Source organism: Cervus canadensis, chromosome 10 (assembly GCF_019320065.1).
Source record: "Cervus canadensis isolate Bull #8, Minnesota chromosome 10, ASM1932006v1, whole genome shotgun sequence".
NCBI classification, from domain to species: domain Eukaryota; kingdom Metazoa; phylum Chordata; class Mammalia; order Artiodactyla; family Cervidae; genus Cervus; species Cervus canadensis.
Genome location: NC_057395.1, coordinates 77,771,642 through 77,797,838, shown reverse-complemented (window position 1 = coordinate 77,797,838; position 26,197 = coordinate 77,771,642). Strand labels below are relative to the sequence as shown.

The 26,197-nt window shown below is 49.8% G+C and overlaps 1 protein-coding gene across 3 annotated transcripts in view; it reads left to right on the top strand.

Annotated features, from left to right (window-relative positions):
* The window catches only part of ATP9A (ATPase phospholipid transporting 9A (putative)), a 122,374-nt gene that overhangs the window by 51,884 nt on the left and 44,293 nt on the right, over positions 1–26,197 (top strand). For 2 of the 3 annotated variants that reach the window (XM_043478777.1, XM_043478779.1), the window contains exons 7-14: positions 50–144; positions 1,422–1,502; positions 2,453–2,528; positions 7,359–7,435; positions 12,232–12,392; positions 12,629–12,771; positions 13,728–13,840; positions 24,399–24,611. In XM_043478777.1, the coding sequence (XP_043334712.1) occupies positions 50–144; positions 1,422–1,502; positions 2,453–2,528; positions 7,359–7,435; positions 12,232–12,392; positions 12,629–12,771; positions 13,728–13,840; positions 24,399–24,611 (959 nt within the window). The remainder of the gene's footprint in view (positions 1–49; positions 145–1,421; positions 1,503–2,452; positions 2,529–7,358; positions 7,436–12,231; positions 12,393–12,628; positions 12,772–13,727; positions 13,841–24,398; positions 24,612–26,197) is intronic. The other variant, XM_043478778.1, reaches the window with a different exon arrangement.

The window sequence follows — 26,197 nt, the reverse complement described above, 5'->3', positions numbered from 1 at the left end:
GGCTCCTGACCCTCAGGTGCACAGAGGGCGCCCCCTCTTCCCTCCACAGGGTCCTGCTTCCTGCGGACGGATCAGCTGGACGGGGAGACAGACTGGAAGCTTCGGCTTCCCGTGGCCTGCACGCAGAGGCTGCCCACCGCCGCCGTGAGTAGCTTTCCCTGCAGAAGCCCCCACCCCCATGGCCATGTCCCCGCGGGGCTCTGACCCCCACCTCGCGCGGGACACACGGAGGCCGCCCGCTGTGAGATGAGGCCCCGGGGCCCTGGCACCTCGGGCGCTCGCTAGTTCCGGGCCGTGCGGCCTTGTGAACCCCAGTCTGGCCGATGGGGTTGATGGTCTCTGGTGGGCAGCTCCAGCCCTTAAGAAACCTTGGCGGAGCACCTGGTGAGAAATGAAAAGGCAACGCAGGGCATGCGCTCCTTTGCTCGGGCTCTCCGAAGGCGTCGCGGTCACTGGGACTCGGTCCTGCGGCTCTTATCTCTCTGCAGAGGCCCTGCCCGGTACTGGAAGCCCTCAGACAGGCCAGCGAGAGGACTGTCTCTGACGGACTCCCCTCCCGTCCCGTCCCCGTGCCCGCCGGCGCCAGCTCTGCCTTCCGACCCTGGCCCTTGCCCTTCCCCTCCAGGAGCAGGCAGACCCGCTCCTGGCCCGTGTGCGCCAGCCCCTGGGGCTCCGTTTGCTGTGGAAACCCCATGTGTTTATTTGCATCTGGCTTGCCCAGGCCGTGGTTGCAGTGCGGGCTCTCTGCAGTCGCGGTGAGCGGGGGCCGCTCTCTGCGGGCCGCGGCTTCCATCGGGGTGGCGTCTGTTCTTGGGGAGCCCGGGCTCGAGAGGACGGCCCGGCAGTTGTGGTGTGTTCACTTAGTCTCCCCAAGGGAGGTGCCTGGGGTGTTCCCAGGTGTTCCTAGGGTTGAACCAGGACCCCTGCATTGGCAGGTGGCTTCTTAGCCGCTGGACCACCAGGGAAGTCAGTCCTCTTTCCTATATCTTGATCGCAGCCACCCTAACGGGTGTGAGGTGTTCTTGCACACTTGTTCGCCTCTCTGCCCTTTCCGAGGCTTTGCACACAGTCAGCGCCCTGTGGCCCTTTGTTGTCGGGCGAGGGTTTTGGTGGGTTTGAATGACTCTTGTACACGAGAGTGTCGTGGAGGGGGAGGGATGTGCGCCATCAATCAGTTCTGGAAAAGCCGGGTAAACACAGACGCTCCCCTTTGGGGCTTCCGGGTATTTGGGGGTCTCGCAGGTAGAGACTCCCAGACTAACTTGCTGGAAGGCTTCCCTCTTTCTTCCACCTGCCCCGTGGCTTTGAGGGCCTGTTTGGAAAGTACAGTTGCTTCTGAAAAACAGCGGATGCTTCCCCAGATCCCTTTTAATCATGTGCTGACTTTGTTTTACCTCCAAAACGTCACCCCCGGGGGACAGGACCTTCTTCAGATTCGCTCGTATGTGTATGCGGAAGAGCCGAACATCGACATTCACAACTTCGTGGGGACCTTCACCCGAGTGAGTAAGCCTCGAGGGGTGCGGGGTCCTGTCTGGGGGGCGCATGACCGGGGGGCAGGCCCGCTTCCCAGTGCCGGCAGGGCTTTGTTGGGGGGTAGCTCTGTGTGACGTGGAGGTGACGTCCCCGTCAGAAGACTCCACCTACAAAACTGCTTCTCAGTAAAAGCGACACAACTGGAAATTTCTTCCAGCCTCCCGACAGCTTTCGTCCCCTGACTACTTAGAGCCAAGTGTTCTTGTAATTAATGTCACTCTGTCTTTTTCACATGAGCCCATTCGTTGCTATTGTTCATCACTAAGTCATTTCTGACTCTTTGGGACGCCATAGGCTGCAGCACGCCAGACTTCCCTGTCTGTCACTGTCTCCCGGAATTCGCTCAAACTCATGTCCATCGAGTCGGTGATGCTATCCAGCCATCTCATCCTCTATCGTCCCCTCCTCCTCCGGCCTTCAATCTTTCCCAGCATCAGGGTCTTTTCCAATGAGTGTCCTCCAAGTCCTGTCCACCATGGTTATAACTTTTAAACGATATCCCAACCTTTCAGAATAGAAATTAAATTTGGATTTGAATTATTTTAGGCATCTGAGATGATAGGTTTGTGAAACCCGTAATGAATTGTTCCTGCTCTTGTTCTAGAAGCCCTCAGACAGGCCAGCAAAGGGCTGTTTCTGATGGATTTCCCTCTCCATTATCATTCCCATCTTGTGGAATGTTTCTCCAGTGCTGGAAGCCTGCATTTCTTAAATCACGAACCACTGTTTTCAAGTATTTCCGTGGGGCGGAAGCACCAAGGATAAGGGTTTATGATCCTTCTCTCCCGGCGGGGCTGTTGGCTTCCAAATGCGGGGGTCATCCTCTCTTCCTCTTTTGCAAAGAGCAGGCTGGAGACAGCAGCGGGCTCCGCGCAGACCTGGATGGGTCAGCCTGTGTCCATCTGCTCTTTTGCAGGAGGACAGCGACCCCCCGATCAGCGAGAGCCTGAGCATAGAGAACGCGCTCTGGGCCGGCACAGTCACCGCGTCAGGTACGTGCCCTCACGGAGGAATGTGTTAGCAATTTGAAGAGGAAAGCAAATCCTTCGGTATAATGAGAATAACCATCTGTCAGTGGGGAAAATGAGCTGTCGGTCAAATGGTGTTTTCCACTGGCTCCTGCACCCCCGGGGAGTGCAATGGCCATCTAATTGGCCCCTGGTGCTTGGAGGCGTCTGGAGAGGAGTCCGCCCTGGCCTGTGGACTCGGCCACAGCGTCCGCTCTGGGAATAACCCCTAATTGCCACGTGAGATTGACATCCTAATCTGAACCAGAAAGTGGGTCAGCCTGGAGGTCCGGGCTCTTGCATCTGTGAGGGCTCCTCAGCTGGTCCTGATGGTGCCCTGGTGTTTGAGACTCCAAGGTGATGCAGAAATTGTCTGGTCATCTGGACCCCAGAACAGAGTTTGCGGGATGACCTGTTGAGGAGCGGGAAGAAGGGGTTGGGACACTGGGGTGCAGCTGAGCGGAAGGGCTCCAGGGGCTGAGCATGCCTGGGGCGGCTGGAGTGATGGCGGTGGGACCGCCCGTCTGTCGGCACCTGCTGTGTGTCACGCGGTTCACTTAACCCTCCCAGCCGTACCCTGCGGGCAGGTGCTGGCTTCGTCCCCATGCTGCAGACAGGGAAACTGAGGGTCGGTGAGGCTAAGTAACTTGCCCAAGGTCACACAGCATGACTTGAGCCCAGGCGTTTTGCCCCAGAAGCAGAACTCTGTTCCCCTGTTACCACTCTATTATATATGTTACTGGGTTGGCCAAAAAGTTTGGGTTTTTCTGCAGCATCTTATGAAGAACCCAAACAAGCTTTTTGGCCAACCCAATATGTAATAGTATATACTGTTATTAACATGTAATTCCACTACTGGCAACTTTTTGTCTTTACTGTGGGAGACTCCGCTCCCCGCCCTGCTCCCGCACCCAGCCTGTTTCCCTCTGCTTGCTGCTGCTCTGTGGCTCTTCAGTACAGCAGATGCGGTCAGGATGCTCTCTGACAAGGAGCAGGACCCGCACGGCCTCTGCCCAGGCTGGCATCCACAGACTCAGTGCACGTGGGCAGAGATGGGCTCAGCTTCTCAGCCTTAATGTCAGCGATTAGCAGTAAGAAGGCTTATTTGTCAGGCCCTGTTTGTGTACAGACTGTTTTATCTTCCATTCTCTTGTTTCGATCGCACAACATTAAATGAGGACACTTAATGGAATAAAGAATTGAGTCTCAGAGAGGTCGAGCGACTTGCCTAAGGTCACACAGCCTTGGAGAGGTCATCTCCTGGGAGGAGGAGAAGGGAAGGCACACTGACACCTTGAAGATGGAAAAAAGATTTCACACAGTTCCTCAGAAATGCACTGTGACATTAAAACACGCGTTTTTCCCCCACTTGTGTGAATTCCTTGTGTTTGGTGAGGTGGGACGAGAGCCCGCCGTGATCCCCAATCCAGAAGCAGTGCCTGCCACGCCCTGCAGTAGACGTCTGCTTTGCAGTGGGTCTGAGGAGCTGGGCGGTGACCGTTTCTTTAGAGGGCCTTGGCTTCTCCCTGGGTAGATGTCTGACCACACTCTGGTTCTAATGTAAACACGGAGTTAAATGCAAGCCATTTCCTCCTTCCGGTGCTCAACTCCAGAAGCAGCCCTCGAGAGTAATCTTAATTATTTGAGATTTCACTTCTGTGTTCCCTTCAGAATCTAATTCCCGTGTCTTGGTCACTGCACCATCATCAGTTGGAAATTTAAAGAATAAAAAAGCTTGCCAGGCAATGCTAAGGGTCCAGGTGCACTGGCTGGCATCAGTCTGCAGAGGATACAGTTGCCATGGTAACTGGGCTGCTAGGCTGAGGAGTCACTGGGGTGATGATAGTCGGGAGAGGCTGGTGGGGCTTGGCAGAAGGAGAGCCTGGGTGTCGTGGATCCCGGTTCTTCTCAGACTCCGTGGAAAGGGACACCCCCAGTGTGCAGCAGGTCAGTCGGTGGCCCTGCTGGGGCTGAACTGTGACCAGCATGCGGGTCACACCACGCGGGTCTGATAATGCTCACTCGTCTGTACCCTGTTCCTTGGGGCTCGTCCCGGAATCACAGAGTCGTGTCAGAGCAGCGTCTGGTTGCTGTAAATGTGTCAAATCCTCCCTTTCTGGGGCTCACCCCCTCTCTCATCTCAGACGGGGTCAGAAGTCCCTGGCAGCGCACTGCAGTGGAGGGTCTCAGGCTGGGGGAAATACCTGGCTGGATGGAGACCCTGGCGGGCAGGATGGAGCGGACACCACGGTGGGCAGGCGGCTGAGGGCGGGGCCGTGTGAGGGGAGCTGCCGGGAATGTAGCCTAGGAAGTGGGGTTACGGTCTGGGGGAGCGGGGGGGCGCAGGGCAGGGGGTCTTAAGGGCTGAGTGGGGACCATGATGAGGAGAAAGCGGGAGCCTGGCCAAACAGGGTGGCTGAGCTCAGCGCCCGCTGGAGATGCGGTGAGGACTGCAGACCCAGTGGCCTCAGATCTTCCAGTTTTCCAGAAGAAGCCAGAAATCTCTACTTATGCATATACATATATATATAGTTAATGTGAAAGCTCCTGTATTTAAAAGTTGACAACTACTTCAAAACCTTTAGGGACTTCCGTGGTGGTCCGGCGGTTAAGAATCCACCTGCCAATGCAGGGGACGTGGGTTCAGTTCCTGGTCTGAGAAGGTTCCGTGTCCCGTGGGACAACTAAGCCCGTGCACCGCACGCGCGAGTAGCCACACCGCCCCCTACTCACTCACTGCAGCAGAGAAAGCCCACCCGCGGCAGTGAAGACCCCGCACAGCTGGAAGTTAAACAAAGCTTTTGAGCCCTGGGCAGACCAGACGAGCGCGGCTCTGTGCTCTTGTGGGGTGGCTGAGGCTGGGGTCTGCTTCTCCCAGAGACAGGTTCGGTCCTGGGCACAGCGGGGTGTGGGGGGAGGGCATCTCCAGCAGCCTTTGAAGGCACCAGGATTGGCCAGTACTAGATGGGGACGCTGCCCTCGGGGGCCCCTGTTGTCAGGACTCGCTAGAACCCTGGGCGCTGGGGGTTGAGACCAGCCCATGTCTGCCCTGCGGTGAGAGTCGTGGGCGCACAGCCACCCCTGCGTGGCCCAAGCTCAGCTCCCCCCGTCCGACCGTCTGCGGGGGTCTGCGGGGGTCGGCCTGCACTCGCTGGGAGCAGGCAGGCTCTCTCCCCAGCCCTCCGCCTGCCGAGCACCTCCCTGGAAGGGAACCGCGTTGTGCAGAAGACTGTGCATCGACTCAGGGGGCCCTCGGTGTCTCCCCTGGGGTGTCTGCCGAGAGACTCGGCCCGGCACTCCATCGGGGTTACGCTCCTTTAGCGACTCTTTGAATCTCTTGGAGGTTTGGGTGCGTCCCCCTGCTGGTGCTGTGCCAAGAGCTGAGGGGCCAGAGGAGAGGAGCTTAGGGACTCCTTTATCCCGGACACCAGCTGTTTGTATCTTGGGGTCTTCCCTGAGTGCTTGGCGGGGCTGCCCCTTCTCGTGTTTCGGGTTCCAGCTTAGATGTCCTCCACTCCGAGCCCGCGTCCCTGGTCGCCGGCGCTCACCGGCCCCTCCCCAGCCGCTCCCGTCGGTTTCTCTCCTGGGTCCATCGGGGTGCCCACCAGCCCCGTGCTGACTGCGGTGCTGCTGCCCTTGACTCTGCACGTGCCCCGCTGTGCGGACCATTTCCCTGGCACATCCTGGAAAGGGGAGACAGAGGTGCGTTTCTGATAGATAATGCCAGTTTCCCGCCCCAGACAGGCTGTTCCAGCAGACGCCCCAGCCAACAGCCTGAGTGCCAGTCCACGTCCCCACCTCTTGGCTCACGCTGCTGTTCCCACGCTTCGGAATTTTTATTGCGAGGATGGGAATAAGAATTTCCCAGTTTTTTTGTTTTTTGAGTAGGGTAAACGTCTTTTCTGATATTAATGGGCTTTTGGGGTTTCTTTTAGAAATTGTTTATAACAATTGATGTCTTTTTTAAAAACAAATGATGATGGAGGGATGGAAGGAAGTTCTCAGGAAAGAGCTGCCATCCAGACAGACGTCTGCCAAAGGTTCTGGTTGCACCCCGACTCTGAGTGGAATCAGAGCCCGTGGGAGGAACGTGCTCTGATAAGAGGGGCGTGTTCATAGGTTTCCAGGGTAGTTTGTGAAGTTGCAGGCACCTCTGGAAGCCTCTGAGGCCAGGGGCATAAAGGACGGGCCCCCTCCCCTCCACCTCTCCTGTTCTCCGAGGCGGCCAGGCCCGCAGGCCAGCAGTGCCTGGTGATGCTTTTTTTTACATTAATGTGTATTTATTTTTCGCGCACTGGACCTTCGTGGCTGCACTGGGGCTCGCTCTGGTTGCAGAGTGTGCTTCTTGTTGCCCGCGTGGGCTCTGTGGGCCTGGCTCAGCTGGAAAGGCCCGCAGGCTCTCGGGCGCGGGCTTAGGTGCCCTGCGGCGTGTGGGTCTTCCCAGGCCTGGGGTCGAGCTGCTGTCCCTTGCATTGCCAGGCGGATTCTTCTCCGCTGGACGGCGGGGAAGCCCTGAGCAGTGGCGCGTTCAGCAGTAGCGGGGATGCCCTGTGTCTTCACTGACCTGGTGGCCGCCTCTGGCCTTCTGTGGCTGTTGAGTCTGAAATGAGGCTAATGAAAATGGGGGCTGTGTTTCACTTTTTTTTTCACTGAATTTAAATGTGAATGGCCACACATCTGTGTGGGTGCGGACGTTGGTTGGCCCTGATGTAACTCGGGGACTTTCTCGCACTGCGGAGGCTGGAGCGCAGCAGACCCTCCAAAAGCCTGCCTGTCGGGACTCACACTTCTCTGGCTTCTGTTTTTTCGTCGTAGGTACCGTCGTGGGTGTTGTTCTTTACACGGGGAGAGAACTCCGGAGTGTCATGAACACCTCGAATCCTCGAAGTAAGGTGTGTACATGGCCATAGGGTGTGTTTTCTTGCCAGAACTTTGACTGATGTGGTTTGATGATTGGTGTTGGTGGGATGAGGAGCAAGACTCAGGAACAGGAACCCCTAAAAGTGTGACTTCACTTGTATAAACTTACTGCGTGTGTGTGTATTCTGTGCTAAGTCACCTCAGTCGTGTCTGGCTCCTCGCCACCCTGTGGACTGTAGCCCGCCAGGCTCCTCCGTCCGTGGGATTCTCCAGGCGAGAATGCTGGAGTGGGTTGCCATGCCCTCCTCCAGGGGATTGTCCCAGTCCAGGGATTGAACTTGCGTCTCTTAGTCTCCTGTACTGCCAGGCAGATTCTTTACCCCATCACCACCTGGGAAGCCCATATATGTATTTATGCACACACCATACATAAACACATATTCAAATTCGTGTTTGAAGATACTGTGGTTGGGTTCCAGACTACCACGTCAAGGGCGTATCACTACAAAGCAAGTCACATGAATATTTTGGTTTCCCAGTGCATATAAGTTATGTTTACACTATTCTGTAGTCTGTTAAAGTGTGCAGTAAAAGTATTGTGTCAAGAATGTACATGCTTTAAAAAAACTTTATTGCTAGAAAATACTAACAATCATCTGGCAACACAGGTTTGCCATACACCTTCAATTTGTAAAAAAACACAGTACCTGCAGAGCTCTCTGCAGTTAAACAAGGAATGCCTGTGTATGAATACATAACATTTTAAAAGTTTTAAAATGAAGTATTGAGTCCTGAGGGGCTCCCCAGGTGGCTTGGCGCTAAAGAATTCCCCTGCCAGTGCCGGAGACTCAGGTTCGCTCCCTGGTCGGGAAGACCCCCTGGAGGAGGGCATGGCAGCCTACTCTGGTTTTCTTGCCTGGGAAGTCCCATGGACAGAGGAGCCTGGCGGGGCTGCAGTCCACGGGGTCACACAGAGTCAGACACGATTTAGCGACTAAGCAACCCCAGCTGAGTCCTTGCTCTTTGCTCCATGTAGTACTAGAGCAGCCTGTCAGCACCCGGCTGCAGCCTCTCCCCAAGAGGAGAAACGGCCTGAGAAGCACCGCGCTCTGGCGAAGCTGCGTAGACCTGGATTCAAACCCACACCAAGCGGCTGGCTCTGGCACGGTCCACGGGGTCAGTTCTGGGGTCCACCGAACAGCCCTGTTACTGCTCGAATACACCAGGGCCCTCGCTCCCGACCCCACCCCTCCTTCAGTTTCTTAGAGTCAGAATACTGCAGAATGATTTCCTTTGTCAGTACCATGAACAAATATCAGTCACTTCATCCCACCGTTATAGTCCCCATGACCACCATCATTACAACTGTCAGTTCAGTTCAGTCACTCAGTCTGACTCTTTGTGACCCCATGGACTGCAGCACGCCAGGCCTCCCTGTCCATCACCAACTCCTGGAGCTTACTCAAACTCGTGTCCATCAAGTCAGTGATGCCATCCAGCCATTTCATCCTCTGTCATCCCCTTCTCCTCCTGCCTTCAGTCTTTCCCAGCATCGGGGTCTTTTCAAATGAGTCAGTTCTTCATATCAGGTGGTCAAAGTATTGGAGCTTCATATTTAGGAACAGTTCTTCTAATTACTATTCAGTACTGATTTCCTTTAGGATGGACTGGTTTGATTTCCTTGCAGTCCAAGAAACTCTCAAGAGACTTCTCCAACACCACAATTCAAAAGCATCAATTCTTCAGTAGTCAGCTTTTTTTATAGTCCAACTCTCACATCCATACATGACTCCTGGAAAAACCATAGCCTTGACTAGACAGACCTTTGTCAGCAAAGTAGTGTCTCTGCTTTTAAATATGCTGTCTAGGTTGGTCATAGCTTTTCTTCCAAGGAGCAAGTGTCTTTTAATGTCATGGCTGCAGTCACCATCTGCAGTGATTTTGGAGTCCTTAAAAATTTCTGTCACTGTTTCCACTGTTTCCTCATCTATTTGTCATGAAGTGATGGGACCAGATGCCATAATCTTAATTTTTTGAATGTTGAGTTTTAAGCCAGCCTTTTCACTCTCCTCTTTCACTTTCATCAAGAGGGTCTTTAGTTCCTCTTTGCTTCGGCCATAAGGGTGGTGTCATCTGCGTATCTGAGGTTATTGATATTTCTCCTGGCAATCTTGATTCCAGCTTGTGCTTAATCCAGCTTGGCATTTCACATGATGTACTCTACATATAAGTTAAATAATTGGGGTGACAATATACAGCCTTGACTTAACTCCTTTCCCAATTTGGAACCAGTCTGCTGTTCCATATCTGGTTCTAACTGTTGCTTCTTGACCTGCATGCAGATTTCTCAGGAGGCAGGTAAGGTGGTCTGGTCTTTCCATCTCTTTAAGAATTCTTCACAGTGTGTTGTGATCCACACAGTCAAAGGCTTTGGTGTGGTCAATAAAGCAGAAGTAGATGTCTTTCTGGGACTCTTTCTTTTTCTGTGATCCAACAAATGTTGGCAATTTGATCTCTGGTTCCTCTGCCCTTCCTAAATGCAGCTTGAACATCTGGAAGTTCATGGTTCGCGTACTGTTGAAGCCTGGCTTGGAGAATTTTGAGTATTACTTTGCTAACGTGTGAGATGAATGCAATTCTGTGGTAGTTTGAGCATTCTTTGGCACTGCCTTTCTTTGAGATTAGAATGAAAACTGACCTTTCCCAGTCCTGTGGCCACTGCTGTGTTTTCCAAATTTGCTGGCATGTTGAGTGCAGCACTTTCACAGCATCATCTTTCAGGATTTGAAATAGCTCAACTGGAATTCCATCAGCTCCACTAGCTTTGTTCATACTGATGCTTTGTAAGGCCCACTTGACTTCACATTCTAGGATGTCTGGCTCTAGGTGAGTGATCACACCATCGTGATTATCTGGGTCGTGAAGATCTTTATTGTACAGTTCTTCTGTGTATTCTTGCCACCTCTTCTTAATATCTAATGCTTCTGTTAGGTCCCTACCATTTCTGTCCTTTATTGAGCCCATCTTTGCATGAAATGTTCCCTTGGTATCTCTAATTTTCTTGAAGAGATCTCTAGTCTTTTCCATTTTTTTGTTTTCCTCTATTTCTTTGCATTGATCACTGAGGAAGACTTTCTTATCTCTCTTGGCTATTCTTTGGAATTCTGGGTATATCTTTCCTTTTCTCCTTTGACTTTCACTTCCCTTCTTTTCACAGCTATTTGTAAGACCTCCTCAGACAACCACTTTGCCTTTTTACATTTATTTTTCTTGGGGATGGTCTTGATCCCTGCCTCCTATATAATGTCACGAACCTCTGTCCATAGTTCTTCAGGCACTCTATCAGATCTAATCCCTTGAATCTCTTTGTCACTTCCACTGTATAATCATAAGGGATTTGATTTAGGTCATACCTGAATGGTCTACTGATTTTCCCTACTTTCTTCAATTTAGGTCTGAATTTGGCAATAAGGAGTTCATGATCTGAGCCACAGTCAGCTCCTGGTCTTGTTTTTGCTGACTGTATAGAGCTTCTCCATCTTTGGCTGCAAAGAATATAATCAGTCTGATTTCTGTATTACCATCTGGTGATGTCCATGTGTAGAGTCTTCTCTTGTGTTGTCGGAAGAGGGTGTTTGCTATGACCAGTGTGTTCCCTTGGCAAAAATCTGTTAGCCTTTGCCCTGCTTCATTTTGTACTCTATTACATTTATCCAACTATATTACATATGTCCAAGTTTATTACATATATCCAACTATATTACAACTATAAATGCCACTTATTTGAGGTTTTAGCCTTATCTGGGGCCATGTTTCTGCAAAGTGATGGGTTTCATGGGCTGGTTCCATTTTGTTTAAACATGCTTTAAGATAAATAGATAGTCATTAAAGTAATAATGTTCATTAACGCAGCACCTAAAAATCAGATGCCACAGGTGGTGTGTGCCCTGAATCTCCAGGCAATAGGGAACCAGTGCATGGTGTAGAACTGGGTCATTTCACAGGTCTCTGGGGGCATGGTTGAGGCCATGCAGTGCACAGCGCCCCTGAGGGCAGCAGTAACCCGCTTATGTGTTTCCAAGCTAAATCTTTAAATTGTTAAGAAAAAATAAAAATGAGATTCCTTGAGGTCCCTGGGATGTCGGTTAGCCTGTGGAGCCCAGTATTCTCACCCAGAGATGTGGGGCTCTGTAGAGCCCCCTGTGTCACCCAGGGTGCAGGTTCCCGGGGAGGCCCAGCCCCCGGGGCGGGCTGTGGCTGCGCTGGCTCATCACGTGTCCGTCCGCGTGCCGCCCTCAGACCCCAGGTGGGCTGTGGTTGCACCGGCTCATCACGTGTCCGACCGTGTGCCGCCCTCAGACCCGGGGCCCGGCTGTGGCTGCGCCATCATCACGTGTCCGTCCGCGGCCGCCCTCAGACCCCAGGTGGCTGTGCGGCTGCGCGCCTCGATCACGTGTTTGTCCGTGTGCCGCCCTCAGACCCCAGGCGGGCTGTGGCTGCGCTGGCTCATCACGTGTCCGTCCGCGTGCTGCCCTCAGACCCCAGGTGGGCTGTGGCTGCGCGGCTCGTGATATCACGTGTCTGTCCGTGTGCCGGTCTCAGACCCGGGCGGGCTGTGGGTTGCACCGGCTCATCACGTGTCCGACGCCGCCCTCAGCCCGGGCGGGCTGTGGCTGCGCCAGCTCATCACGTGTCCGTCCGCGTGCAGGCCCGGGCGGGCTGTAGCTGCGCCAGCTCATCACGTGTCCGTCCACGTGCCGCCCTCAGACCCAGGGCAGGCTGTGGCCGGCGGCTCATTGCGCGCTTCCGTCCATGTGTCGTCCCGCAGATTGGCCTGTTCGACCTGGAGGTGAACTGCCTCACGAAGATCCTCTTCGGAGCCCTGGTGGTGGTGTCTCTGGTCATGGTCGCACTCCAGCACTTCGCCGGGCGTTGGTACCTGCAGATCATCCGCTTCCTTCTCTTGTTCTCCAACATCATTCCCATCAGGTGCGCTGAGAGCGAGCTGCTGCCGCGGCGTCTGCGCGTCTCTGTTTATTCGAAGGTCATGCTTTTGTGTTTTTGAGAAGGAGCTGGTCCGTTATAAAGGGGTGACTCGAGCAGGTGGGGTCTCATTTGTGCCGAATGTTACAGCGCCCACAATGTGTGTTTTAGAATCGGTGTGGAGAGAACAATCAGCTGTTTGTGTGTATCCTGTTAACCTGTGTGCTCTGGTTTTCTGCCAGCCTGCGTGTGAACTTGGACATGGGCAAGATCGTGTACAGCTGGGTCATTCGCAGGGACTCGAAAATCCCTGGGACCGTGGTTCGCTCCAGCACGATTCCGGAGCAGCTGGGGAGGATTTCCTACCTACTCACAGACAAGACTGGTGAGTGTCCAGTATCCTTGCAGAATTCAAAGTCAAAGAAGATGCTTGGAGTATCTTTCTGGAGGTATTAGAGATGAGTGTTGCAGTTCTTTTATCCTCTTCATCTTTGGATGAAGATAGACTCCTTGGTGGACATGATGATGATAGCAGCAAAGCCTTATTTAGTGCTAATCGTGTGGAAAAGCACTGTTCTGGGTGTCTATATTATAGTCACTTAATCCTCCCCTGATATTGTGAGTTTGGAGTTATTAAGTGACTTCGTGGTTATGTGACTTGTCAGAAGCACATAGTGGCAGAAGTAGGCTTTGAACTCAGACTGGCTTCAAGTCCTGACCTCGAAACCACATCTCAAAAATGCCGCTTTACAGTTTAGCATCTGTCAAGTTATAAGGTTGTTGTGGTTGAGAGCAAGTGGGGAGACCTGGGTTTAACCTTCATCTCTACCATCTGGTGAACATGGGATAGAAGGGGATCTGTCGCAAAGATCCGGGAAGTCAGAGCAAAACTAGATTTCAGGAAGGAGAAGAACCAGGCAAGTTCTGGCTGTGTCGGTATCAGGATGGTCTCTTGACTTGACTCTACTCATCTGTTGTCTGTGCGTCTGTCTGCTCAAGGTTTTGATTCCTTCACGATAGAATCTGATTGGCCTCGTGTATGTTATGTCCCACCCTCTTGGCCAATGGAATGAGTCAGGCGCCCTGATTGGCATTTTCTCTAGACCATCCCAGGGACCAAGGATGGTCATTCCCTCTGGAACCTTAAGGTTCTGTTTTTAGACGAAGTTCTCGGATTCCAGGCTGAGAGACTATCACAGATGTCTACTCCAACAGGAGCAGTGCAAAAACCAGTGTGTGACGTAGAGTAAAGACTCAAACAAAACAAAACAAAACAGCTTTCATTACTGTTACTAAGAGCTCCAGGATGTAGGCACAGTTACTCCTTGTTTTGTGTTTCAGGAACTCTTACCCAGAATGAGATGGTTTTCAAACGGCTCCATCTCGGCACTGTAGCCTATGGCCTCGACTCAATGGATGAAGTTCAAAGCCACATTTTTAGTATTTACACCCAGGTAAAGCCTTCTGTTTCGATACCCAAAGCGATTTTTAAAAGTATTTACTAACATCTATATTGGGAAGAATTCATATGATTCATCCATTAAATGTGTACAACTCAGTGGGTTGTTTTGAATACTCAGAGTTGTGTAACCCTCGTCACAGTCTGTTCTGTCTTCATCACCTGAAAAAGAACTCCCGTACCCATGAGCAGTCACTCCTCGCTTCCCCCCACCCCGCCTTTCCTTCCAGGCCCCTGGCAATCACTGATTCTTCATATTTTGATTAAACCTGTGGTTGAGGTTTTTTCCCATCTTCCTCATCCCAAGGGTTGATCTACTGAACTACTACTAGTGGATGATAGGGGAGACATGGAAGAAAATTATCTGCCAATAACTAGTACCAGAAACGGAGAAGGCAATGGCACCCCACTCCAGTACCCTTGCTTGGAAAATCCCATTGGTGGAGGAGCCTGGTGGGCTGCAGTCCATGGGGTCCCTGAGAGTCGGACACAACTGAGTGACTTCGCTTTGACTTTTCACTTTCCTGCTTTGGAGAAGGAAATGGCAACCCACTCCAGTGTTCTTGCCTGGAGAATCCCAGGGACGGGGGAGCCTGGGGGGCTGCCATCTATGGAGTCCCGCAGAGTCAGGCACGACTGAAGCGACTTAGCAGCAGCAGCAGCACCAGAAAAAGCTCTGAGAACCTAATGCTTCTCCTTCAAGTTTATAGACATGTTTGCTTTTTCCTTTTCCCCAGTTATGAGCAAAAGCAATCAGTAATTAATGGACTGCTTGTGACATAATTACGGTGTAACTGATGAGCTTTAGTTTGTCATCTCTTTTCAATTTAGCAGTCTAGTGGAAGAAATGATCAGAAATGACTATCAACTTTATCTGCTCCTGGTTTTTACCCCCGCTACAAGATTTTTCAAAACCAGTCATTTTTTTTTTTTTTTAAGAGAAAGATATTACTTGTAAGTGTCCTAAAATGTTAGACCAGTGGATGTCCACCTTGGCTGCTCATCAGAATTCCTAGTAATGTTTTAAAAAACAAGTAAAATAAAAGCAAAACAAAAGACTTTGACGTGGGCCTGATACCTTAGAGATTCTGACTCATTCAGATGCCAGGAGAACCTGCACTTCTGTGTGTTAAAGGGAAGATGATAAAGAAGCAATTCCCTTGGTAATTCTGAAAACACACCCAGAGCTAACATAGATTGCATTAGACCAGCTACGGGGTTATGACACTGGTTTGAGAACAAGAGAATAAAGAAACCATTTTTTGCTTTAATTTGTCTGACTAGATAGTGATTCTGTAGTCAGAAGGCCAGTTAAAAGTGTATTTTTGTGTAAGGATTAGAGATGGACTCTCTCAATGCTTAGTGGCACAGTTAGAGTCAATGTTTAATTTTCCGGGACATTTCCTGGGGGGCACACCTGGGTTTCCGGGGTGTCTCCTAAACATGGCAGGGCAGAGAACAGAGCTGGAAGCGAGGCGGATTTTAAGTGAAGACAAGCTCATTCGTTCCATGTCGAGTCACTTCCTACAGCCAGCCACGAAGCACCTGCCATTCTCTGCTGCCGGTGTGGGCATCGTGGCTTGACTCCAAATGGGTCCGTGGACCTTTCTCAAAGATGGACTTTCAGACTGTTAGAAAATCACAAGGATGTGGTTGGGCTGGAGGGAGAAGCCGCAGCCCACCTCAGTTCCTCGCCCCCTCGCCTGACCTGTCTTCCTCTGTCGTGTCATGGTCTCTACTGGGCTCTGTGTGTCAGTCTCTAGGGGGCTCCCCTCTTGGCCAGCTTCTGCTGCCCTGTCAGAGCTGGTGGCTCCCGGGTCTGCATCGACCCTACCTGGAGCTTTAGCCTGGAATCCTTGGCATCCCCGCTCAGGCGTCAGAAGGGCAGTGTGCCCACATCCCATCCTTCTCCCTGCATCCCCTACGTGGTTGCGTGACGTCGTTCTCGTCTTTGTAAGCACCATGCCCCTTTGGCCTGTGAGCTCCGTCCAGGGGTTTGGGAAATGCCCTTGCTTCCTGCCCCGTGGCCGCCTGCCTGCAATCGCAGGCCCGGCCCCCAGACCATCTGCTTGGCTTCGGTTGTCATCCCCTCGCTCACTAGGCAGAAGCTGCACTCTCCCTTGCCTGGCTGTCTGCAGAGACCCCCCTGCAAGCTTCCCTGCTTCCCTCCTCCCCGCCCTGGTCCTGGCAGCAGGGTCCGTGGCATCCAGCGTGGCCTGCATCCCCTCCCCACCCTCTCCTGTGGTTCAGCCTCTCCTCCCACTCACCCCAACACACCATGGCCTGCAGCTTTCCGGGCAGGGTGAGCCACTTCACTTCTGTGTCTTGGAGTAGTCTTCCCTCTGAACCGCCCCCCCAGTGCCTTCCAGACTCCCTAGCAGGGGTCACCGTGTGGATCGTCACTCTTGTCAGCCCCCCCGGGGTCCCGCCTCCCTCGGAGCCCCGTGTCAGCGGTGCTGGCCTGCCGACAGTTATGTTAGACAGCTCCATGCTGCAGTACGTGCCCTGGCGGGAGGCACAGCCCTACCCATTCTGGTGGTATTTTTAAGAGCTTGCGTTATTGACAGAAGGCACCCTTTCCCAGGATATTTGTCTAGTTCAGCTTTGTGGCCCGTTTTTGGGGGAGCGCAGATAAGCCTCTCTGTCAAGTGCTGAAAGTCAGAAAACAACATATTTTACCATGACCCCTCATCGCCCTTCCTTAGCAGAGGCTCGTAAATTGACTTGCCCATCCTGGCCTTCAGTTTAAAAGAACGGGGTGTGATGGGGAGAGGCCGGGGCTGGTGTGGACACACCCCGCCCCCAGGGAGGCCATCTGCACCCTTCTCTCCGGATAGCGAAAAGCCTGCAGTAAACACACGGATCCTTTTGTGACGACAAGTATGAAGCCTTTCCTGTGTTTTGTTTTTTTAAACAGCTTTATTGAAGTATAACATACATACCGTAACATTTAGCGATGTTAAGTATACTGTTTAATGCTTTTTTCAAGTAAATTTACAGAGTTATGGAATCATCCCCACAATCCAATCTTAGACTGTTCCCCCCCCCCCCCCCCCCAGTGGGATTCTCCTGAGCCTCTACAGTCATCCATCTGCCCTTTAGAGTTTAATAATAGGATATTTATAACAGTGTCTCCTGAATACAGCGTTTGGAACTCCTGTGTGAGATGGCCAGAGACCATCTGGCCATCAGAGTCAGACTCCACTCCTGGAGTCAGAGTCTCCAGGAATGGCAGCTGGATTTACAAATTTTGACAGGTGAACCAGGTGGTTCCAGAGTACAGTGGGGGTACTACAGCTCCTTTGAATCTAATTGTTATTTAGTCGCTAAGCCATGTCTGATTCTTTTGTGACCCCCATGGACTGTAGCCCACCAGGCTCCTCGGTCCATAGGATTTCCCAAGCAAGAATACTGGGGTGGGTTGCATTTCCTTCTCCAGGGGATCTTCCTGACCCAGGGATCGATCCTGTGTCTCCTGCATTGGCAGGGGGATTCTTTATCACCGCGCCACCTGGGAAGCCCACCTTGAATCTAAGGTCTGCCGTTATTTTTCAGAATATCACTGTCCTAGATCTGTGAACTCCAAAACAGAGGGTGCAAGGTGACCCATGGAGGTGTAGGAAGGAAAGATTTGAGTGTTCACTCACACTTCATTTTCATCTTCAAAATTAAAGCGAAATTTAAACCTTACTAGGAGCATGAAGATTGACCCTGGGACCCTCACCCGATTTATCAGATGAACATTCGTCAGGTACAGTCCTTGAGGTGTCCTGCAGAAGGAGTCACAATTCCGCGATTGTTTATTTTCGAAACACTGGAATACAGACTGTGTTTTATGAGTGTCTAGGTGACTGGTCTTAGGGATGTTATTTAACTACATTAACCTCATAAAGAAGGCAGGTGGTTTTACAAGATTCCTGCAGAGAAACTCCAGATGATTAATACAGGCCCGAGCAAACCACAAAGAAATGGCCAACACATTATGAGGGAAACCTGTGACAGGCTAGGGAGATGTGATGCTTTTTCCTCTGGCTTATTGATTTACTTACTGACACCTTTAAAAAATTGAGAGATGGTTCACAAACCATAACATTTATCCTCTTAAGTGTACAGGTCAGGGTTTATTAGTATATTCTCAATATTCTGCAATCACCACTGCTATCTAATTTCTGTCTGTTTTCACTACTCCAAAGAGGGACCCTGCCTGTCTCTTAGACTCCCACCGTTCCCCAGCTCCTGACAACCACCCGTCTACTTTTTGTCTCTGTGGGTTTGCCTGTTTTGGACATCTCAGATGCCTGGAATCAATCAATACCTTTTGCACCTGGCTTATTTCACTTGGCGTAACATCTCCAAGGTTTTTCCAGGTTGCAGCGCATGTCAGCACTTCATGCTCCTTTATGACAAACAGATAGGACAATTTGAATCTGTAACTTTAAATAATTATAATTTTAAGTCTATGATCCTGAGTATATGTTATTTTGAACTTTTAGCTAATTCTATGAAATATGATCTCTTCTTTTTAGCACGTCATTTTATAATTTTTTTGTTTCTTAATGCACAATACAGTATGTATACAACTTGAATACACATGTGGGGAAGGTACTTAATTTTTTTTCTCAACATGTTCAAAATATTTGAGATGACTAGTCTATATATTGCCTGGAATATGGAATCACCTATTTTATTTTACTTATCCCGGCAAGTGGAAGCATCTTTAACTTTTATTGATATATGTGTCTGAGAAAAATAATGACTATGGGAATTGGGAGCCAGGTGGTGTCCCTTGTCAGAGAAAACCAAGACCAGTGCTTTTGAGTGTTCTTCTAGGCTGTTTTATATAGGTACATTCTTTTTTTTTTTTAAACATAGTTCACATTATTACACATTTTGATCTGTCAACTGTGATTTTTCACTTAATGGTTTGTCTCTGATACTGTTTTGGGATTTATTAGAGTTGGAATTTACTGAGCAGTTTTCTCCTTTTCTTTTTAACGAGTATGTTTGTGAACGTGTGAGTTTGTGATTCACTTAGTGCACAAGACGTATGCACAGGATGCTTTCGGTTATCAGTACGTGCTGTGTTCCAAGTAGTGTGTCTTGCTTTCTGCATCCATAGGAAGCATGGAGAAGGTTTTGTTTTCTCAGGGAAGAATTTTTACTCGTGTGTTTTTCTCTGGGACACAAAGCTTACTTTGTTTTTTAGTCATTAAAAAAATTCTAATCCTTTCTTAGGATACATTTTTTTTTGGCTACAGGAAAAAAAATATGGATCGGTACAAAGAAAAAACACTGAAATCACCTGTATTCACATCAGTAAGAGATAACCGGTGTTAACAGCTGGCTGTATAAAATGCTAACTGTCTGCCTTTGTGTGTCTGTGAGATATGTACTTTACTTTTTTGTCTCTGGTTCTTTTTTCTTTCCAAGAAGAAGTCATTATATTTTTGTAATTCTTTTAAACTAGAGTTGAGGATCAAAATTATGTGTAGAATTGAAAAGTATGTATATATGCATAGGCCCTGCTATATTCTTTAAGTGACTGGGACCTGGGCATATATATATATATATTTCTTAAAATCTTTCCTGGTTATTCAGAGAAGCATTTCTGATTAAGACCCACTGTTAGAATAACATTGTCCATCTTCCTTTTTTTCCCCCACACATGTCATAATTATGATCCTTTTGAATGGTTTTTCAACTGGGCCATATAGGGGTAGAGTGAGGAATGCACCTAGGAAGGAAAATTTATTGAGATGGCAAAAAACGCAGTCATTAAGTCAAATCATATTGTAATGCAGTATTAAAAAACTCAAAACGAAGGCAAAAAATTCAAATCTTAAATTGACAGGCTCCAGCTCAGCACTTGCACAGGCTGGTCTCACCGTCCTGACCCTGGCTTTGTGGCAGCAATGACTACATGTCTGGTTCCCAGCCTTGCTGTGATGACATCATGGGCGGGGTCATTCTTTGTTGTGGGGGCCAGCATGTGCATCCTAGGATGTCTAGCAACATCCATGCCCTCCACCATCTAGATGCATGTAGCACACTCCCCCTCGCCTTTGTGACAGCCCCACGTATCTCCAGACACTGCCCAAGGGGGAGGGCAGAATCTCCCAAGTTGAGAACCCCTGTGCTGTATGTGGTTCAGTTTCAACAAATTGAAATTTGTTGCCTTTGCTGTACAGAAAGGTGTGTACTGTTACATAGTAAGTGTTAGCTGCTTAGTTGTGTCTGACTCTTTGTGACCCCGTGGACTGTAGCCCATCAGGCTCCTCTGTCCATGGAATTCTCCAGAATAGAATGCTGCAGTGGGTAGCCATTCCATTCTCCAGGGGATCTTCCTGACCCAGGGATCGAACCTGGTTTTCCACATTGCAGGCACATTCTTTACAGTCTGAGCCACTAGGGACGCCCGGCTACTACATAGTAAATGTTGTATTCATTCAGTCACTTAGCCTGTAAGTCAGCTGATTCATTTGGAAGTTGTAGCTCTGAGCCTGTCTCTAGAAGAGTGGCCCTTTGAGGTTAATGAGTTTTCAGCTCTGAGCTTTATTTGGGGAGTGAAGTGGACCTATTGAAACAGGAATTCCTTCTCTTGAATAGTGTACTTTTAAGCAGTTGCAACCCATTCGTGGTATCTGTTGATCTTATGAATGTTCATAAGTGGTAGTGTTTTCACTGCATTTGGAAAGAAGATGGATAAGAGAAGGTGGATATTCATCGTGACTGAGCATTTAATTTTTGTATTACTCTTTCCTGAAATATAGGCTGAGGTTCTCATCGGGAAATACCCTTACCGTGGATTATTAACGAGGAACGGAGGCCTCTTTTTTTCCATGGAGTCTCCAAGTCTCATTTGTTTGCTGGGGTGGCGTGGAATGACCAAGACACCCCACGGTGCGGGACACCCACCCCGGGCCCGAGGCAGGGGCCTTTGTGTGCTGAGAGCTTGATTCTTCACCCGACTTCTGACCTCACCAGGGCCTAGCGTGTCCTCCCTCCTCAAGAGGACTGGTGGTTTCCCCCCTAGGGCAGAAAGGGCCGTAACCTGCCTCTGTGGATACCACATCTGTTTTTGTTTTCCCCTGGTATTTTTTAAGTAAGAAGAAATGTGTGTAGGTTAAAGGGCCTATGGGGAGGAGGCTGGAGATAAACACTGTACAATGTGAAACTTTTCCATATGGGCAACGTGAGGATGCTTAACGACTGGACCAGTACGAACACTGGCCGAGCCCCTCGTAATGACCAGCGCCTTCCTGGTATGTGGGGATCACCGTTTGGTGCGTGGATGAGCCTTTTATTTGCAGATTAAATCAGAATCAGTGGTTATGACCTGTCTTCCCTGAAACACCTCAGTGTGTGTGTGTGTGTGTGTGTGTGTGTGTTGAGTCGCTTCAGTAATGTCCGATTCTCTGTGATCCCATGGACCATGGCCTGCCAGGCTTCTCTATCCATGGAATTCTCCAGGCAAGAACACAGGGGAGTGGGTTGCCATTTCCCTCTCCAAATCTGACCTGAGACAGGCCAAAATGGTCTTAGTAGTAAAAGGGGATGAGTATCAATTTCAGAGAGAGACAAAGGAGCTTGAAGGCAGCAAATCAGTTGCTTGTGACACTGGTCTGATTCAGTCATTGTCATCTTCTAGTTTATTGTCAAGTAGTTCCCTGATCTGAGTGGGGTCTTTGCAAAAATCTGGGCTGTGTTTCTCTTTTTGCCTTGCTCTGGAGTGGTTTCACCTGGAATGCAAAGCCCCAGGGCTCTGTGTTAGCCCACATTTAAAATATTAGTGGAAGTATCTGACTCCTGTAGACATAATCAGATTGCTTCTAAAACCCAAAGGTTTGTGAAAGATACCCTTAATTCAGCCTTCCCTTCAAACCCACTGTTGCTAAAACTTGCCAGCCAGAGCAATTACTTTGTCAAAGGTCTTGTTATTGCTCCTAATGGTAAATAATAATTTGGTCCAGGTGCTGAGGAATGTGGGCAAAAAAATGAAGACACACGTCTAGGGCCAGAACATAAATTACAGAACTTTGGGGGGAAGAAAAAAACATTCTTGATTTAGCCTCACTATGAGAGGGGACCTTTCTGTAAATCTTCAGTCCTCGTTATAATTTTAGAGTTAAATTCTTTATAGTTAAAAGCACTTGGCAAATAATGATTCATTTAAACTGTAGTTCTGATATATTACTCTAATTATTGTTACCATGCAGCGCCCTTTGGCCTGGAAGTGAAACCCATGTCCTCTTGACACCGGAGGTTAACAGAGCAGGAAGCCAGAGCAGTGTGTGTGTGCCTGCGTGACCAGAGTAATTTAGTAATTGTCTAATTACCTGAGGAGTCTGATGCCACTGCTAAAAATAGTATTAAAAAATTAAATGAAAGTCTTTTCTTGTTTCTCATAACCCATCTGTTCTCTATTTTGGGCAACCATGTGTTCATGGGTATAAAACATTCATTCTAAAAGATCAGATCGCTTCTCCTCTGTTGGATAAAATATGTTTTTAATGGAACGTAGTATTCAGTAACTCACAAACATCTCTCGCTTCCAAGACTCAGTTGTGGAGGTAGGGAGGCTATGATAGGTCTTTTGTCCTAAACTGTGACTTAAAATCTGGAACCAATGTTGGTCAGTTTGATATTTATTTCTTCTTAAAAATGGGGGGGAAGTTCATGTCAGATGAGGACTTCTCACTGTTATCTCAGGAAAATTAAGTTGTTCATTTGTTCAACAAATATCTGAGCAAGTTATCTCCTGCCCTTGGTACTAAAATTCAGTAGACAAGCTCTCTTTTCTCACGATCTGACAGGAGAATGATCAGGTAAACAATCCAGTTTTAGTCAGTGAAGACAATAACACACATGCTACCATGGAAGCGTGGTTCCCAGTGGGGCAGGCACATGAGGCAGAGCCAATTAGGGGACCAGGCGAAGGCATCTTTGGGGAGGTGATGTTGAATTTGGGGCCTGAATGATGAGGTGGAATGAACTAATTCTGCAAAGATGTGGGAAACGGTATTCTAGGCAGTGGGCACAGCAAGTTCAAAGGCCCTGAGGCAGGATAAGGAGGTTGGAGAGAGAGGCTGATCAGGTGGGTCATGGGAGGCTATCTGAGTTTTACCGATCACTGACTCATAGACTCCTGACAAGTGTACTCTTTCTAGTGGCCTTAATTTTTTAAATTATGTTTTAAGGCAATAGAGCAACTCCGCACAGGACACAGCAAAGCAGTAGAACCCATTCTTCAGAGCAGAGCCTTCATGGTACCCGATGGTGCACAGGTGGGGATGGGGCTGCTTGTCTTCCACGTTTGATGCTGCGGAGTGGATTTCTCGTGGTTCCTCTCCTCCGCATGTGGGTTGAAAACCAGCTCCTAGCCCACTCCTCTCATTGGCACAAAACCGAGGCCCAGAGGGCAGATGGGCCTTGCTTGAGGTCACCCAGCTCTTGGCACCTGCCCGAGAATCAGACTCAGATTTCTCACCTTCGTTCTTTTTACCATGTTGCTCAAAACCTTTCCCCAAGATTTAACCCATTAGGAGGACAAGCCATGTGCTGAAAGGTACAGTGAAGAGGTGAATGAGGGCTGTGTAAGCCAGGCAGCCACGTCTTGGACAAGAATTAGGGTCCTCGGTCGGTTCGGAAGGCAGAGCTTGAGCACATTTCAGTTAACTCTTGAAAATCGACGCTGAGTGGACTTCTGGGTACCATTTTGCATTGTGTCGTTGCTGACGGTCTCCCTGACCTGCCCTGGGATGCTCGGTGCCCCCTAGAGCCCCATTGAGGCTGTCTTCCATTTTAATTGCACTGAGAGGAATGTACAGTTAAGACGGTGGCTCTAAACTGGGAGGATTTTGGTCTCTATGGGGCATTTGGCAACCTCTGAAGACATTTTTTGTTCTCCTGTGACACCTGGGGTTGTTTCTGGAGTTTAGAAGATGGAGACAGAGGAACTGCTAAGCATCTGCCACACACAGTACGCCCGCCGCCCCCGCCCCCACCCAATAGAGAATCACCCTTCTCAAGTGTCAGCAGTTGCTGTTTAGGCGCTCAGTCGTGTCCAACTCTTTGCAGCCCCATGGACTGTAGCCCACCAGGCTCCTCCCTCCATGGGATTCCCCAGGCAATAATACTGGAGTCAGTTGACATTTCTTTCTCCAGGGGATCTTCCTGACCCACGGATCGAACTTGCGTCTCCTGCATTGGCAGGCAGATTCTTTACCACTGAGCCCCCCAGGGAAGCCCCAAATGTCACCAGTGCGGAGGTCCGGGGCCCTGGTCTGAAACACCAGCATCGCTGGCAGTGTAGCGGAGCCCCCAACACCACCCAACGTTCCCCAGTAGAATCGCCCACATACCCTAGACTGTCATTTCTGTTTATTTTGTTTGTTGTTTTTGGCTGAGCCCCAGTGACTGGATCCCTAAATTGCACGCCCCTAGGAGGGCACTTGCTAGAGCAGGTGGGAGGGAAGCGGCGAGCCCGCCGAAGCCTCCCTCCCCTGGAGGCCCCTCCGTGTCCTGGTCCTCCTCGCTGCTTTCCTCTTCCGCAGCAGCCCCAGGACCCGCCGGCTCAGAAGGGCCCCGCGCCGACCACCAAGGTGCGGCGGACCATGAGCAGCCGCGTGCATGAAGCGGTCAAGGCCATCGCGCTCTGCCACAACGTCACCCCCGTGTACGAGTCCAACGGCGTCACCGACCAGGCCGAGGCCGAGAAGCAGTATGAGGACTCCTGCCGTGTGTACCAGGCGTCCAGCCCGGACGAGGTAAGCCCGCGCACGCGCGCCGCCGGCCCGCTGCGCACCTGCCCCGTGGGGGTGGGGGCGCCTGTCGGGCGGCGGGAGCCGGGTTGATGCTGGGTCCCTAAAGGCCCCGCCCTTCCTCTGGAAGGAGCAGTTTTGACCTTGAGATCCATCATGAATCAGGAAAGAGCAAGAGATCTCTGTGGTTCAGATGGCCAGCAGACACGGGACACAGGTTCCTTAAAGAACCACATTCCTTCAAAAAGCTTTATTGATACAATCCTCATAGCATGCAATTGCCTGTTTAACAGATACGTACAGCTCAGTGTATTTTTATTTTAATAATATTTTCGTGGCGTTCTGTAACCTCACCACAGTCGATTTTATTTATTGATTAGTGAATTTTTATTTATTTCAGCTGCATAAGCTCTTTGTTGTGGTGCTTGGGCCCAGTCGTCGCCACGTGGGGGCTTAGTTGCCCGACAACATGTGGGATCTTAATTCCCCGACCAGGGATCAAACCTGTGTCCCCTGCTTTGGAAGGCAGATTCTTAACCCCTGGACCACCAAGGAAGTCCCCACCATAATCGACTTTAGTGCATTTTCACCGCCCCAAAAGGAAGCACTCCATGCCAACCTTCCCACAGACCCCCACCCTTCCCCCTCCAGCCCCTGGCAACCCCTGACCTATGTTCTGTCTCGGTAGACTTGCCCGTTCTGAACATTGCGTGCAAATGGAAACATCTCCTGTATCTCATTCTGCCTCATTTCTTTCACTTAGCATGTGTTTCAAGGTTCATCCCTGTAGTGGCATGTATCAATACTTCATGCCTTGTTTTGAATGAACAGTATTCCTTCGAATGGATAATACTGTGTTCTGTTTGTCCATTCTTTGGTTGATGGACCTGTGGAATGTTTATGTATATTTTTCTGTGAACATTTGTGTCCAGGTTTTTATACGGACATGTGTGTTCATTTCTCTCGGTGTACGTATAGGAGAGGGATTACTGGGTCACATTAACTTTATGTTTAACCTCGGTTTTATAGCGTGTCCTTCAGGTTGTGTCTGTCTGACGTTTTCTTATGATGTTGCCTCAGGTTATGCGTTTCTGGCATTGGCCTTGGTATCTGGAGTCACATGATGTTGGCGTGTCCCACTCTCAGAGCTTCTAACGTAGGTTTCTTGGCTAAGGTGGTGTCCCCTAGAAAACTGTTCTTCCGGGTGAAGTTGCCATTTTCTGTGGCTGATGCATCTTATTACCAGCCCCCTGGGTGAGAGGGCGAGGGCTTTAACCAGAGTTTGTTTTCAGAGCCCAGATTCTTATACTTTTCTGGTAAACCTTTCACTAAACCATTTTTAGACACCACTAGATATCGATTTTCATTAATTTGATATATAGCCCCTCCACTAGGTTTTAATGTATTTTTTTCTTAAAAAAAGATGAGAATTTTAATATAAGCAAGGGTTTTGCATCCTCCTTTTTTTCACTTAATATTTTATCATGCCTGTTTCTAAATTTTGTTGAATATTATTAGAATTCAGTTCTTCAGTTTACTGCTCGTGAATGGGCCATAACATCTTTTAACTGTTCTCATATTTCTGGAATTTA